This window comes from Seriola lalandi, unplaced genomic scaffold, assembly GCF_002814215.2.
Source record: "Seriola lalandi dorsalis isolate HSWRI2012SDOR001 ecotype SW California unplaced genomic scaffold, Sedor1 jcf7180002053913, whole genome shotgun sequence".
NCBI classification, from domain to species: domain Eukaryota; kingdom Metazoa; phylum Chordata; class Actinopteri; order Carangiformes; family Carangidae; genus Seriola; species Seriola lalandi.
In genome coordinates, this window is record NW_019524466.1 from 10,159 (window position 1) to 25,708 (window position 15,550).

A 15,550-nucleotide genomic window follows, 5' to 3' on the forward strand; every position below is an offset into this window, starting at 1 on the left:
CTGGAGGGAGGTGGCTACAGCTGGTGTACATCCTGTTAGTGTGTGTGTGTGTGTGTGTGTGTGTGTGTGTGTGTGTGTGTGTGTGTGGTGGGGGGGTCCATAATCCCCAAAACCCCCACTAGAAAAGAATGTCGTCACCATCATCGGTGAATATACTGTTTTATTCATTGTAATAGAGACAAGCTGATATAAACAGCCATTAATTGTGGATTATAATTAATGCTACCAAAATCATTTGTTAAAATATATTAATACTGTCACTGAGATCAACATATAGAGCAACCTGCAGCTCTACATGCTCTGGTTCTATAACCCCCCCCCTCCATATCCTGGACCCACACATCCCTCCGAACTTCAGGCTCATCCTCACTCTCTCTGCTGGGGCTCGAACAGTCTGGAGGCTTCACTCAACAACTCAGAAACTAAACCACTGACAGGAAGTGATTCTTTACAAAGTGAAGAAGAAGAAGAAGAAGAAGAAGAAGAAGAAGAGCTTTAAGTTGCTGAGACGTCCTGAAGGTTACCGCTCCACGAGGTAGGAGTAACCTTCATCCAGTCACTCGTTCATTTGTGAATTCATTATTCAGAGACAATAACTGGTTAATGGCCGACATTATAAACTGATTCAAAACGACAAAAAACCGTCAGAAAATAAGGATTTGAGGTTTTACTTCTCATCAGAGTTAATATATGTTTAATAATCTAAATGACTAATCAAAGATCAAACATTATCTGGATTATTTTATTTTAGTAAAGCTCGTTTCTTTTACTGGTTATTCATAAGTTTAGGTTGAGATCTGTTTTCAGCTGCAGATCAGGACTCCCTGAGCGTCTGTCATCATCACGTCACATAACTGTCTCAACGACTCAGGGGGGGGGGCATCGAGTTATCAATGAAAACAAACAATCAATCAAAACATATCTACCCTCTGTGTCTGAGGTCATTTTGCGGGACTTTAATGTTGCCTCTCCTCTTCTGCGACAAATATGATGACGAACATATTTGAAGTTTTGAAAATAAACCTTCCTGTTGTCACATTGCTGTTTGAGTTCATATTGATTTTATGTTATGTGTGTGTGTGTGTGTGTGTGTGTGTGTGTGTGTGTAGAGATGCAGTCTACCCTCCACTGTTTCGGGGTGGGCGTGGTCTTGTTATCACTGGCCCCGCCCTCCGTCTCGTTTTCCCGCGGTGCCAGTCACACCTCCTGTCAGGAAATGATTCCCGGCCACATCCGCGCTCAGCCCCAGGACCCGCAGCACAGCCACGTCACCCTGCGCACATCCGCCTCTTCGTACCTGCCGGGACAGTTAGTCACAGGTAGTGATTAACTATTATTTAACTCACTGATTAGTTCACTAACCAGCTAACTAACCCTCCTGCTGTGACAGTTATTCACAGGTTTTCACTGTTAATTAACTAATTATTTAAAGAACTAGGGACTAACTTACTTCTACTTGTCAGCACAGCTGGTCACAGGTATTGAACTACAATTTAACTTACCGATTAACTACCTGCTGGGATACTTAATAACATGTACTTATTTACTGTCAATTAACTGACGAACATAACTGATTAAATACCATGTGCAACCCCAGGAACTAGTTAACTGTTCATTACTCACTAGTTGATTTCTACTGGGTGTTATTCAGGTACTTATTAATAAATAAGAATAATCTGTCTGGATGTTTTTTGGTTGTACAAATAGCTTCACAAATGACAAAAAAATACAATAAAAAAGTGCTAATTAAGTCATAATGCTCTTATGTCCAGAGTAATTATTTGCGTTTATGAATTTATTAAAGAGTTGAAAGAAGAAAGACAGGAAATTAAATGAAATGGGCAAAGACATGCAACAAAGGCTCCTGGTTGGATACAAACCACGTTTATAGTCGACACCTTAAACTCTGAAGCCACCAGAGTTCCTACATTTTAATTACACTCTTTAGTTTCTCCGTATCTGTATCCTCAGTTACTGTCCGGAGCTCTCGGGACTTCATGGGTTTCCTGCTCCAGGCTCGTACTGTGGACAGTGCTGGTGGCAAAGCCAGAGCTGGAGTCAGGGCTGGAGTCAGGGGCGGAGCCAGAGCTGGAGTTAGAGCTGGGCACAAGTCTACGAGAGTGGGTCCGGCGCTGGTGGGTGGATCGTGGACCGTCATTCCCCCAGGAACCCACGCCCTGCGCTGCCTTTCAGAGGATGACACCCTCACCCACTCTGATAAACAGCTGAAGAGAAACCTTTCGTTTGTGTGGAGAGCTCCCGATGCTCCGATGGGAGACATACGGTTCTAGTAAGAACAAACCAACCAATATTAGTTGTAAACAAATACAGGCAAATGCAAGCAAATGTCAAAAAGATTGCCTTTCTAATATCTGTATTTGGTTATTATTTCTATAGCTTTTTGCAAAATTGTGTCATTTTTATTCAACATTACACAAACTTCTTTGTCCGTCATTGCAGCATCACGGTGGTGCAGTCCTACTTTGTGTACTGGGCAGGTATCCAGTCTGCAGTGGTGCATGATGGGAGTCGTAGATCTTGGAGTAGGAGTAACACCACAGGGGTGGACCATGTAATTCTTGCATTGCAGGAATCTGAAGTTACTGCTGTGCCGGGTATGCAAACATGTGAAGTGATAAGTCGTACAGCGTAACTCCAGCTCGAGGCAAAACACAAATTAATCATCCTGTGATGGAGTACTTCCTGTCTCTTCACTGAGACTAATACTTTGCTTTTTTCTTACCTTATTGCCTCTCAGCTCTCAGAAGCCATAGAGCATCAAAGAAAGAAAGAAAGGAGACAGCCGGTCCTGCTACATTCGTAGGACGCCTTACATCAAAAAGCAGTGAAACCCAAAGCTACAAATTTGTGGAAACAGTCACTCGTCCAGTCTTGGAGATGAACAGCTCTGCACCTTTGGCGTCCCTTGGAGATGACCACATCAGCAATCAGCCGGTCGATGAAAGGAACAGCCAAAAGACTTCAGGAACTCTTCTAAATGCTACCAGTGGCAGCGAGACTGATAGCAGTGCAACTTCAGCAGGTCTGACTGAAGAAGCAGGAAGCTTCGTTACCGAGGACCCCAAAACCTCTTTGCTCTCGTCCAGCCACCTTCTTTTCACAACCTCTTTCCTCTCAGCTGAGACGACAGAGATGGAAGTTACTACCACACTGTACCCAAACATCACAAAGCAAAATTTACCCCGTCCTTTTTCCTTACTACGCTCCCTTACTTCCTTCCCCCGTCTAATGGATGTTGAGAAGGAAAGAAAACAGATGAGGCTGCCCGTCGTTCCTGAAACAAAAGATGCAACGTTAAAACCTCAAACCACCACCACATCTACACCTTCAACCAATCACAGCTTCCACAATACAAATCCCCCAAGACCCATTACCAACAATCCAGGAGAACCAATACAGGACCAGACTAGTTCAGTAAAGTTCGAGACCCCGAGTAGTTCATTGCAGCCCTGGAGGAGTAGCCTAACCAAGTCCCAAATGAGTCTAATGGAGGTTGGAATGGATAGCCAATCGTCTTCACCCAAGCCTTTTCTCCAGGTTCAAACCTCCCAATCCAAACCCCTTCTCCAGTCTCACACTGGTACAAGTCAGATGTTGTTCTCCTCCCAGGCACCTCAACCCAGTTCCTTTCCCCAGTCCGAAACCTCTTTACCGAACCGCACTCTCCAGTCCAAACCTCCTACCCCATGGTCCTTTCTCCAGTCCCACACAACTTCATCCCTTACAAGTCCATACAAGTCTGTGAGTGATTTACCTAAACCACAGACCGTCCCAAAGCAAACCAGTCCATCTCACCCTCCTCTTAAAACAACTGCCCCTCTGAGCAGCCATCCCGAAGCCCTGCCCGAAACTACCCCCACTCAAACTCAGGGCTTTCCCCAGACAGAGCAGTCCCAATCCGACACTCCACCTGAGGCTTCAAGTATCTCTCCCCAACCATGGTCCCAGTCCCAATCCCCAACTGGTGCACCCCAGGCACACACCTTTGAATGGAAGCGAACTAAATCCTCAGTAACGCCTCGATCTTTGAACCCTCTACTTTTCCCTCCAAGGTTTGACCCAACTGTCGCACCGGATGAGGGTCAAGAGGTCACAAATCAGTCTCATGCAAAGATCAAAACCATGAGCCTAATTTTTGCTGTTGTTCCCTCAACCACTTCTTCTCCTTATTTTTCAGGGTCTACCCCCCAATCAACTCTTCTCCCACCATCCTCCACTTCGACTCATATACTGTCTCCCTCTTCAATTATTCATACTAGCTCTACCATTCCTCTTTATCCCTCTAGAGGTTCAACCTCGGTATCAATGCATTCACCTTTCAGGTCAACATTGATCACCCGTTCTTTGTCCTCGTCCATGAAGAACCAACCCAAAACAGCTCCTGCAGCGTCTGCTCTCCCCTCCCCTTCCCCAATCTCCATACCTCCTCATTTCCCCTCTGTCCAACCTTCCCTTACTCATCCTATACCTTCCTCAAACTCTTCCAACCACCTATCACCAGCTCCCTCGTTTGACCCAGTTCCAACATCAACGCCTTCCTCATCTCCCTTTACCTCCTCCCAGTTTGTCACAGGTTCGACCTTTTCCTCACCCTCTTCTTCCACCATCTCCCCAACGCTAACCCTCTCCTCTTCCATTTCCTCCCCTTCTTCCTCACCCATCCCTACTTTTACACAAACATCTTCCAGCTCTCCAGGTTCCTCATCTTCCTTTGTCTCCTCTGTCACCTCTTCTTTTTCTACATCCTCCCAGTCTACCTCCCCTCACCTTGAACCCTCCCCAGCTCCCCTCCGCTCTCTCTACAACCCCCTCATACCGTCGTCTTCCCCTGTGCCCTCCCAGAAGCTCATCCTAGGTCAGAGTTCGCTAATCCAGAACCACATTGCACCGTCTGATCCTGAGCCCAACGTCACCCCATCAACACAAAGAGCGGTGGTTCACCCAAACCCCGAACCCCATCCAAATCTTGACCCAAACTCCAAACTAAATCTTGGCCATGACCTGAAACCAAACCTTCCGAAGACTGATACCAAACCCAAACACCCTTCCAATCCCTCAGGAACTCCAGACAAGGAAGGGAAATATCCAGACATTATCCCCAGACACAGTGCCTGGGAGCTGGGCATGCTGCTGGGCTGCTCAGCTGGCTTGGGCATGGTGCTGGTGGTCGGGGTAAGGTATATTTACCGTCAGGCCTGCGGCAAACAGACAGAGGTGACGCTGAACGACAGGGAGAGAGAATATGGCAGAGGAGAAAGAGGGCTGATCCATGTCCAGGAGTGTGGAGATTTGGTCAGAGTCCGGAGAATCAGAGAGAACAGTTTCGTGCTTCTGGCAGAGTATGATATACTGGCGTCACCTGGAGACTGAAACACAGGTAACGTACACAAATACGTGTAGGAAAGGACAGGAGGTTAAATCATCATTGCAGCCTCTAGTCGTGTGCAGGTTTTTTAAGAGTTTTAATCTTGTTTTCATGTATGATCATTTTCTTTTTTTTTTTTTTCCTTCTGAGGGTTTTCAAATAACTCACTTGTGAAAACGAAGAAAAATGTTCCTGGCAAGAATTTCTGCCTCAAGAGATTTCTGAACTAGAACTAAAACTACAATCTGCCTCCTCATAGAGAGAAGGAACTTTACAGACAAAGGCTACCGTTTGGTGTTTTTTTGTTCTTGTTTTTTAGTCTGCTTCAGATAGATAGAAAATATTTATAGGATAGTGACACAAAGGTTGTAAATCCAACTCTGTAATTGTCTAATTAGATAACTTGTTGGTATAAATGGATTTGTATGTTAATTTAGCATACTACATCACAAATATTAAACCTTTATACTTTGTTTTTATGTAAATTGTCATGCTATATGGATGCACTTAATAATAAAGTATATTTTCAGTATCATATATTGTGTATTTCTTTATTTTAGCTCTTGTAGTGTGAAGACTTAGTGATGGCAGTGCTTAGTCATTTTAAATCACTTGGGTCTAGTTGTGTGAGAGAAGCGGCACAAGGCTGGTAGGGTCTGTTGGCCGGGCTTTTCATTGGCTTATTTTACTATTATGCAAAAGATAAATCAAATGATGTGACAGAAGTGCCATCTGTCCAAAACAAGTTGGCGCAGTGAACTTAGTAAGCTGCCAAGACTTCCCTGTGTGTTTTTCCCCTTTTTGGTTTCTGAACTGGTCCCGAGGATGAAGCGCTCATTATATACAGATACAGTGAAATGATGTCATAGTAAATGATCCACACCTGTCCCAAAATTTAATGGGTCCTTCCCTGGCCCAGGCCTCATCCCTCCAGTCCCATCAGTTCCAGTACTTTTTGGTCTAAACCTGCTGACAAACAAACAAATGAACAGACAGACACGGGGTGAAAACATAACCTCCTTGGTGGAAGTAATAATATCTATTGAACAGCACATATATATTTAAAATTATCCAGAAACATCACTCCTGGGAAAAACTAAGCTGATGTTCATTATCTAATATTTCAAACAAACAAACCTAAGAAAATGTTTAACCCAAAGATGCTTTACTTATGAGTTGGTGTGAACCCACTGTCATTACCTCACCTGTCCAAAAGATGGCAGTGTGATGCAAAGAAAAACAAACAAACAATGGTTTTCAAAGTTTGTAGGTTTATTTCCTCATACTTTATTTTTAAATAAACAAGTAGAAGAGCTGACCCATACATATCCCACTCATGACCTTTCTTCTCAAAATATACTATTGGCAAAAAACAATCGCACTGTAAACAGAGACTGACTGTCACCTTGACCGTTACTGGACAGAGCAGCGTGATGACCGGTAAAATGAAATAAGAGCTTTCCATGATGTCCACAGTAACAGTAGCTGACTCCATCATGAAGGAACATTTCAGAAATGTGTTAGAGATTCAAAAATCTCTACCAACCAGGCTGGAACACACAGCTCAAGCTGCTTTGATTAAGGACAGTCTGATAAGGTACAGTAGGTTTCCGTGAAAGATGTGTTCCTTTTAAGAAACAGGCTTTTGCTTCTCGTGTGTACAAAGCCGGTTACCAAGGATACAACACTAATCTTGAGGTGACTTTAAATACTTTCATCTCATATTAAAAGAAATCTACATATGGGGATGTGAAAATTCCCAGTAACTCACAGTAAGGGACGCCTCCTCCACCACAGATACTGTACATCCAGAAAAATGACATGATATTAGAGGATTCTATAAAAACCCCAGATTACATTCAATTACAAAGGTTGTTTAACATCCAAAGCCAACGTTCATAATCATCATTTCTTCTTCCAATATCTGCATCTCACAGCTACAGTTAAGGTTAGGGATCTTGGTTATGAGACCAGGTGGTGAACACTGCGGAGCATTTAGCAGATATTTCCCTCAGGAATTGGTAGAGACCAAACTCGGAGCTAAAAGAGAGGGAATATTAGACTTGTATTCACCAGGTGGAAAGAAACACAAATTAATGATAACCTTGCTCCAAAACTTCTAGGTGAGTAAATAAAAAACTGTTTCCCAAATTCACCAAATCAACTTAGTGGCAAAAAACACTACTTTCTGAACTGGCACTCAACGTTGGCACTAGACGTAACCTGTGATGCACAAGAGTCCACTATGGAGATACTGGACTGGAAATGCAGTATGGAGTAGTCTGCAGATTGGTCAGGAGAAAAATGACTCTTAGAAAGAGCTGAGGAGGTTGTACAGCAGGTTGTCAGGAAGGCCTCTCCTTGTGTAACATGAAAGCCCTTATAGATTTGAATTGAACGTGGGAGATGAAAATTCATGTAAAATTGAAGAAGGATTTAAGGCTACGTAGCAGGACCAATTAATCATTTAGAGAAATTCTACCTAAACGCTAAAGTCTTGCCTTTGATCGTGCAAATTTGTCAGTTTGGTCCATGGACTTAACATTATCAAAAAAACACTGCGACCCTTGTAGGAATGGACTGAGAGAGACAGTCTTTCACTGATGTCATGTGTTTGCAGCTTCACCTCTGATTGGTTGGGATGATGATACATTCACTGTCACCCAGCTGAACAGGTGGTTTTCAGTAATCTGGTTCCAGTTCACTTAGATTCAGAGTAGAGTATCGTCGACGTACAGACGCATACATACGTTTATGTACCTTCATTTTACGAAATATTTTGTGGAAAGATGTTGATATTTTGACTGATAAATTAGACTCCCTAATATAGTGTTTATGTCGTACCTTCATTATTTGGATCGACCCCCCCTTAGCTCAACACCATGCTCTCACCACAGGACTGCTTCTTGTCAACGAACACAAATCTTATTTCAGAAAGTCTCAAAAACCAAAACCATATCATACTGTATATTAAAAGATCACCCATCATTAGTTTGTTTTTATCAAGAGCATAAATGTAACAAACGTCCACATGTTCTGGCAGTGACAGCTAGAAGACTAGAAAAATGTAGAAAATAGCAAGAAAAATAAAACATAATGGTCCCAGTGACTCCACCCAGTAACTCAATCATCCTGTTCCTGTTGGCAGTTGCTGTTTGTTTTTGTTTGTTTAAACAAACAAAAACAAACAAAAAAACAGCTGTGCTCCTTTTGCAGGATTTTTTGGGGTATTCCATATAAAAATAAAACATGTACTTTTTCTTCCTTTAAATATAAAAGAAAATATATGATGGAAATACGAAAGAGGAGGAGTTTTCCATTGTCGTAGAAACTTAGAAAAATGAAGGCGACTAGTGAGCCTCGTCTCCTCCGCCACGCTGAGGTCTGTTGATTGGTTGATATAAGGCACGTATGACTACTGTCTCCCTCCGCCTTAGTCCGCTTTGTATCACAGTACAAACACCATCGGAAACACTGACTCCATCCTCGTCAGACGGGCTGCAGGGCCGAGAGTTTCACCGCCTGGTGGGAGGAAAGAAGACAGAAGCAGAAAGTGTCAGATCGTACAACGTAAAACCAGCAGAGGAGAGGGAGTGAGAAATTTCTCAGTTCTGTGCTAAAAATGTGAGAATTTGAGGAAGTCTGGTCAGTGAATCCTCCACCGGTGAACGAGGACTCTAGATTTGGTGCATCTGTCAAAATCAAACAGTTCCCCCCCCCGTTCTGTTAGTGTGGGGAGAATTAAATGTGACAGGCCACAGAAAATACAAACAAACAAAACAAAAATAAAACCTAATTCATCACTTACCTCCTGTGTCTATCCATCGTTTCATTTTTCTGTTTTGAGATTTCTGTCTGAGATTTTTGCCTCAGTGAATTAAATGTAGTTTTTGTTAAAAGAAAATGACAGTAACATCTTTTTTTCCCAAGAAACAATGTCCCCATTACTCTAGATAAATTATTGATATTGGGACTATTTCTTCAGTAGAAAGTAGTTCCAGCACATGCGTAGATTTGGGCATGGATAATAGAGACATGTCCAAACCAATGTTTTTACTTAAGAGTGAAAGAGAGGTAAGAATCTATCGTTTAAATGATTAAAACATCACAGAAATAACAAACACATATAAACTAACATCAGTTACTTTTATACTTCATTAGATTGCAGGTGTGAGGGAACTGCCACTTTAAGTTATCTGGAGACTGAACAGGTCATATCAATGATAAATGTGGTTTGTTAGATTAGAGCTGGGGTTAAGGTCTCCCCATTAATCACTTCACGCCAAACAAGATTTGATTGGAAACTGACGACATCATCATCATCATCATCATCATCATCATCATCATCATCATCATCATCATCATCTTCCACCACCAACAACCCAGTTCAACCCAGCTGATGCTTGATCAAAGTGAAGCTGGCGAGTTTGTCCAGCAGGAGGTTTCTGCAGATTGTTTTCCCGACAGTAGAGGGAGCTGTTGCACCCACATCTTTTTATTTTTTTTATTTTAATACTCCGAGAAGTGAGGGAGTGGAGTTTAAATATTTCAGTTCAATAACTTAAGGCGCCTGCTGGACACACTGTCAGAGAAGAAGAAGAATTAACCATAGGTGTCTTTTTTTTTTAATGAAATCAGTTGTTGTTCTGGAGTCAGTTCTCTACTCACTCAGGACAGTAGTGTTGGAACGCGGCCCTATCTCAACAACAGACTAGACTGTAGGAGAGGAGACAAGGTGACGAGGTTAGTGTTGGAATGCAGGGAGAAGATGGCGATCGGTGTTGGAGCACATGTCAGCGGTAACGAGCGCGTACCTTCTGGCGGCTGGTCATCCAGCTGCGGATGGTCGGCACGAGGACGGAGCCGAGCAGGATCTGAGCCGGGTGGTAGATCAACAGGGGGACCGAGATCAGAGAGAGGTGCTCGTAGCCCGCGAACACGATCTTCAGCATGGGGATACCTGCACAGAGACCGGAGTGCACAAGAAGAGAGAAGACGTTCTGATTGGTGGAGTTTAATCTTTAAGACGTCTGGATAAAAGTCTTTTAGAAATACTGAAGTTTCTGTTTGTCTAAATTCAACCCACACATCACCTCCCTAAAGATTCTCTTAAATCTCTGTTATATCTGATTATTATTTGAGGGTTTAAAAAGTTTTCTCCTCACTGATGAGATTCAAAAAGTCAAACCTCAAATTCCTCAAAACAACAAAGAGGACGTGACGTTAGTTTCTGTGTTTTCATTTCTCTTCATGCTCCATATTTAAAAAAGGAAAAGATGACAGAAGTTTATTTCCTGATCCTGTTAGAGGCGAGTTTTCACTGTAGTTATCTCAGTTTCTGCACCAACGTTACACAACTTGTGTTTTCATGCAGGTGGAGCTAAGAGCCACATATTTTACCTTTTCAATTTCTTACAAAGTGTGTGTGTGCGTGTGCATGTGTGTGTGTGTGTGCGCGTGTGTGTGTGTACCTACCCAGAGTGAGTGATTTGTGTGTGGAGCAGAACACGATGGCGACGGTGTCTGCGGGGCTGAATCCTGAGCCCGACCTGGAGGAAATAAAGATTATTACTGACGACATCTGATCTGTTTTTGTTTCTAAATCAACTTGTTTCTGTGAAAAGTCAGTCGGCTGCTGCAGCACTTTACTGCCAGTAGGAGAAGTTTGCTTCGCACTTGCTTGACAGCCTGATGAACTGATGGAAAACAGAGGAGGAGACTCACCTGGTAGAAAAGGCAAATGTAAGCAGCATGAAGCTCAGCTGGATGGAGAAAACTGCAGAGAAAGTGTTAAAGTGTTAAACTTATATTTACCTCTTTAGCCTGTAGAAACTCTGCTAGACTCATGACAGAGCTGTTCTCTTCTTCATTTAGACTAAAAACTATTCAGTCAGTTAATATTAGATCTGTTATAATCCTGTTGTTTGTATCTCACAGCCACAACTTTCTATTTCTGTTATTTTAATTTTCCAAATTTATTTATTTCAACAAATGTATTTGCCTTTAAAAGTGACATATTCACATGAGAGCAACATGTGAAACACACACACACACACACACACACACACACACACACACACACACACACACACACACACACACACACGCTGTACTGACTGATGAGGACGACCAGCAGCAGGCTGGTGGGGTCCAGCTCGATGTTGGGGTTACTGAAGGTGTCACAGAAGGTGGTGTAGATGATCATGAGGAGGACGGCGCTGCTGACGGCGCCGAACGGAGGTTTTCTCCGCTCGAGGAACTCCCTGAGGAAACTTCGACACACCTGCAAACACACACAGATTTACGCTGCAGACATGTTCATCACATACAGACGTGTCTCTCTCTGTACGACCCTCACACCGACTCCTACCTGACCCAGGATCAGAGGCACCACGACGGTCATGAAGAGCTGAGAGAAGATGGAGGAGAAGGGAACGGAGGACGAAGAGCCGAGCTGGAGGAGGAGGAGGAGGATTCATTATTTATAAATATATTCAGTAAAGTAACTAGTAACTACAGCTGGTGGATACACGTGCAGTAAAACGTAGAGGTTCACAGTGGTTTAAGTGAACTGAGACTTGGGTGATACAGGTTAGGTTACAGCTTGTCGCACTGACACCAGCTGGTAACAACACACCAGTCGCTGCAGGTCAGAGGTGAACATGGTGTCACAGTGTGTGTGTTAAAACTCAGCTGGTCCGACTTACAAACAGCAGCAGCAGCACGGGAGTCACGATGATTCCCTGCAGAGCACAAAGACACGATTACAGCCTGGACTCCCCGCAGAGCTCACACTCACGTTTCATTACTGTTGGACTCGTTAAAGGGAAATTACACTTTCATCACATTCACAAAAACACACACAGCGACCCTGAAACCTACAGATCAAACCCACGTCTTACCAAGAAGCTTCCAAACGCTGAGTTGAAGATGGCAGCAGCCTGGAAGCACACACACACACACACACACATATATACAGGTCACCATGACAACAACATGCCAACACACTGCTTATTATTTGTTATTACTCCATTTGTCAAACACTGGAGGATAATAAGCTGCCAACATGTGAGTGTGTTACCTCGTTGCCTCCGACAGCCTTGGTGAGAATAACAGCCGAGGAGACCGGAGGGGGCATGCAGCTCACCGTCTGTAACCTAGGCAACCACAACACCAGGAGGAAGAGGAAGAGGAGGATGAAGAAGAATCTGTCTGTACCTGTGAGGACTTTTTTATTTTCCTCCGTCAGTCAAGACGTCAGAGGGGAGTGTGTGGAGCCGACACATGAGGTTAGCTTAGCTTAGCTTAGCTTTCACAAACTGATTAGAACAATGTAAAAGTCATTATAATATAATAAATAATGATTAAAACATGTAATTATCAGTCATCGGTTCCTGCTGAAACATTTCCACTGTGACATTATTTCAAATAAAAACTGGTCACATGACTTGCGAGCCGCCTCTTTTCCCGCCTTTTCAATCTGACTAACGTGGTTCCTCCTCGTCGCCTCTGAGACTCTTTGGAGGGATCTGACCATCCTCAGTGACGGTGGCCCTCCATCAGTGAAGCTGCTTCCTCCTGTCTCTTAATTAGTCTTTGATTGCAAAGCGCCCCCATGTGGTGTGGAGAGTCATTACACCACACACACACACACACACACACACACACACACACACACACACACACACACACACACACACACACACTTCCTACCCTCTGAGCAGCCATTGGTCGATGGATGTCAGTGCCAGCAGTCTGAGCAGCAGCCAGACGGCCAGCGGGAAGAAGATCAGCGTGAAGGACTGAACGAACAGGTGAAGGCGAACGTGGAGCAGCGCACTGGTCAACTCCTACAGAATAAAACACCTCAGTCAGACTGGCAGGGATGTGAGTGAATCAGTGGAGTATTTGTATGTTTAGTGACAGGCGGAGGATCACGGTGTCAGTCGCTTTTCTCACCTCGGTTTTCAGCGACAGGCCGCTGTTGAAGAAAATGAGCGAGACGGCGACGTACGCTATGGTGATCTCTGGCTTCAGTGGACCTGAGAGAGAGGGGGGGAACACAAGTTTATTTACTACTGAAACCATGGCAACAGTCCAATCTTACACTGTCCAACTGCAGCAACATGCTAAGCACACGTGAACATCATGACACAGTAAAAAAAAAAAGATCATTTCGACACGTGAGCTGTAAATTATTATAATGCCAAATGGGAAATTTCATTGATGAATTTGATTTAAAACTAAAAGCAGCAGCGGCCAAGACACAATTTAATTAAGGAAGCACTTGGCTGCAACCTCTGCTCTTTAAAGCAGGAGTTTCCGAGTAGCACCTGAAGGCAACACCCTGACAGTAGCAGCACGGGAGCTTATCTTATCAACAGGATAAGATATGGAGGTGTGAGTGACTGCTCTTATCAGTTCAGGGAATGGCTGAGTTCTCTCAGTGAAACATCACTTTAACTTTATCACAACTTCTATTTTATGAATTATGAGTAAATAAAAACATATGATGTGAGCCAATCGTGGCCGCGCACACGGGAGCGAGGAGTGACATCCAACCGAGGCTTGTTGACATTACTGCTCCTGAATGCAACGTGTCACTACAGTGCAGGTAGGGGGGGAGACACACACACACACACACACACACACACACACACACACACACACACACACACACACAGAGGGAGAGTCTACTCGCTCCAATCGGCGTCACTTCTTCTTATATAATTAATAACGAATCCCCTTTTAGAAAATATGGGAATTTACAATTGTCTGGCTTTTGCACAAACATACCCATTAATTATCACATTCATTTATACAGCATCATAATCAATAACATTCAATCTTTATTTCGGCATACGTCATGTACACCAGGTAATCCATAATTATTTATAAATTACACTTTAAGGTTCAGTTTTCTCTCAGTTCCTACAGCCCGTCGTCCCTGGCGCGATGGGAGAACCGCTGAACCAAAGTATAAAAGTTATCCGTTTATATAAAGTAAAACTCGGGCTAGAGAAACACTCTCGTGCCGATGTGCTCAGTGGCTCCTAGCGGTTAATTTGACGTCTGAAGTTTATCTCTACGTCATTGTGTGCGACCATGAGCCGAGAGTAAAGATAAAGATGGGAAGCTCTTTCCAAGCCTGGCACCGACATGCCATCAGCAGCCGCCGTTGTGAGTTACTTTAACACGGATCCAGGTGTTTGTCACGCGGTTGTTTCCGCATACAGATGTGTTTAAGGACTTTAGTGAACTTCAGTTGAGGTTCAACACTGAGCGGCTCCAAACTCCGACACACTCACCTCCTCTGACACCGACGCTGGGCTGCAGTTTGGCCGATAAGATGACCAGCACGATCCCGATGATGAACCATTCCTTCCGTATCCTCGCCAGGAGGCCCATCGTTCAGCCGCGGGGTTCACCGGTTCACCCCCGCCGGCCCCCCCGTCACACCAGCGGGACCCAAGTTTTACAACTCCTCCGCTGCTGCTGCTCCGGAGGTTTTGCTGTCAGAAAACACAAGCAGAACAACCGGAGCCTTTTCCGGACACATGGGCCTCAGCGAGGCCGTAAAGACCGAAGGAGAGGCGCAACAGATTTTTTTTTTAAATTACCGTATTACAGGTAACATGAACAATACAGGTACAATACCGCAAATGAAGCATAGACAGGAAACACAGGTGATGTAGAGATATATAGAAAATATGTGTGTGTCATTTGGGTGATTTTCTACCTATGTAATAATGATATGTATGCTTTTTAAAACAAATAAATGACAAACATTCAAATTAACTATTTTGACAAATAAGTAAACAAATGAACTGAAAATGTTTTTATTTTATATTTATATGATATATTATAAATATTATGTTTATTTTATATTTATCAAATATCAAAATTATATTTGATATTTATCAAATAAATAATGAGTACTAAAGAATATGAACAAATAAAATTTAATGTGATTAAAACAAAAGCTGTACAAGTTTTACATGAAGTTGAATAATAAAAAAGAAAGTTGGAATAATAATAGTTGTTGAACCTGAGAAGAGAATAGGTCACAGTTTTTATTGGCTGTAATGGAGTTCCTTTGTGATGAGATATTTAGACCTTCGTCGTCCTCCTCCTCCTCTTCGTCGTTTCCTCTGCTCTGCTGAC

General features: G+C 43.3%; 2 protein-coding genes across 3 annotated transcripts; one reads left to right on the forward strand and one right to left on the reverse strand.

Annotated features, from left to right (window-relative positions):
• Positions 1 to 1,111: 1,111 nt before the first annotated feature.
• LOC147819355 (uncharacterized) lies at positions 1,112 to 5,391 on the forward strand. The gene is made up of 5 exons (XM_087172935.1): positions 1,112 to 1,319; positions 1,972 to 2,290; positions 2,461 to 2,615; positions 2,759 to 3,440; positions 3,645 to 5,391. Exons 1-5 carry the CDS (start codon positions 1,112 to 1,114, stop codon positions 5,389 to 5,391), a joined length of 3,111 nt encoding a protein of 1,036 aa, XP_087029061.1.
• Positions 5,392 to 6,640: 1,249 nt separating this feature from the next.
• Positions 6,641 to 14,961, reverse strand: slc10a7 (solute carrier family 10 member 7). Of its 2 annotated transcripts, XM_023402269.2 has the most exons (13): positions 14,695 to 14,960; positions 13,346 to 13,428; positions 13,100 to 13,236; positions 12,468 to 12,543; positions 12,289 to 12,327; positions 12,094 to 12,129; positions 11,757 to 11,840; positions 11,504 to 11,669; positions 11,111 to 11,162; positions 10,862 to 10,935; positions 10,201 to 10,346; positions 10,055 to 10,102; positions 6,641 to 8,908 (listed from the first exon to the last, which is right to left on the reverse strand). In XM_023402269.2, the coding sequence occupies exons 1-12, from the start codon at positions 14,792 to 14,794 to the stop codon at positions 10,082 to 10,084; spliced, it is 1,014 nt and encodes a 337-aa protein (XP_023258037.1). In that variant the 5' UTR covers positions 14,795 to 14,960; the 3' UTR covers positions 6,641 to 8,908; positions 10,055 to 10,081. The 2 variants fall into 2 exon arrangements, with proteins under 2 accessions (XP_023258037.1, XP_023258036.1); XM_023402268.2 differs by lacking the exon at positions 10,055 to 10,102 and having other exon boundaries at positions 14,695 to 14,961.
• Between the last annotated feature and the right edge of the window lie 589 nt (positions 14,962 to 15,550).

What these genes read in the sequence shown, in the direction of transcription:
- LOC147819355 (XM_087172935.1), top strand. Translation starts at nt 1,112, where the DNA reads ATGCAGTCTACCCTCCACTGTTTCGGGGTGGGCGTGGTCTTGTTATCA. An exon ending in GCCGGGACAGTTAGTCACAG is followed by an intron (nt 1,320 to 1,971) that starts GTAGTGATTAAC and finishes CTGTATCCTCAG; the next exon opens with TTACTGTCCGGAGCTCTCGG. An exon ending in ATGGGAGACATACGGTTCTA is followed by an intron (nt 2,291 to 2,460) that starts GTAAGAACAAAC and finishes CCGTCATTGCAG; the next exon opens with CATCACGGTGGTGCAGTCCT.
- slc10a7 (XM_023402268.2), bottom strand. Translation starts at nt 14,794, where the DNA reads ATGGGCCTCCTGGCGAGGATACGGAAGGAATGGTTCATCATCGGGATC. An exon ending in GACCAATGGCTGCTCAGAGG is followed by an intron (nt 12,544 to 13,099) that starts GTAGGAAGTGTG and finishes GTGGTTGCCTAG; the next exon opens with GTTACAGACGGTGAGCTGCA. An exon ending in ACACAAATCACTCACTCTGG is followed by an intron (nt 10,347 to 10,861) that starts GTAGGTACACAC and finishes GTCTCTGTGCAG; the next exon opens with GTATCCCCATGCTGAAGATC.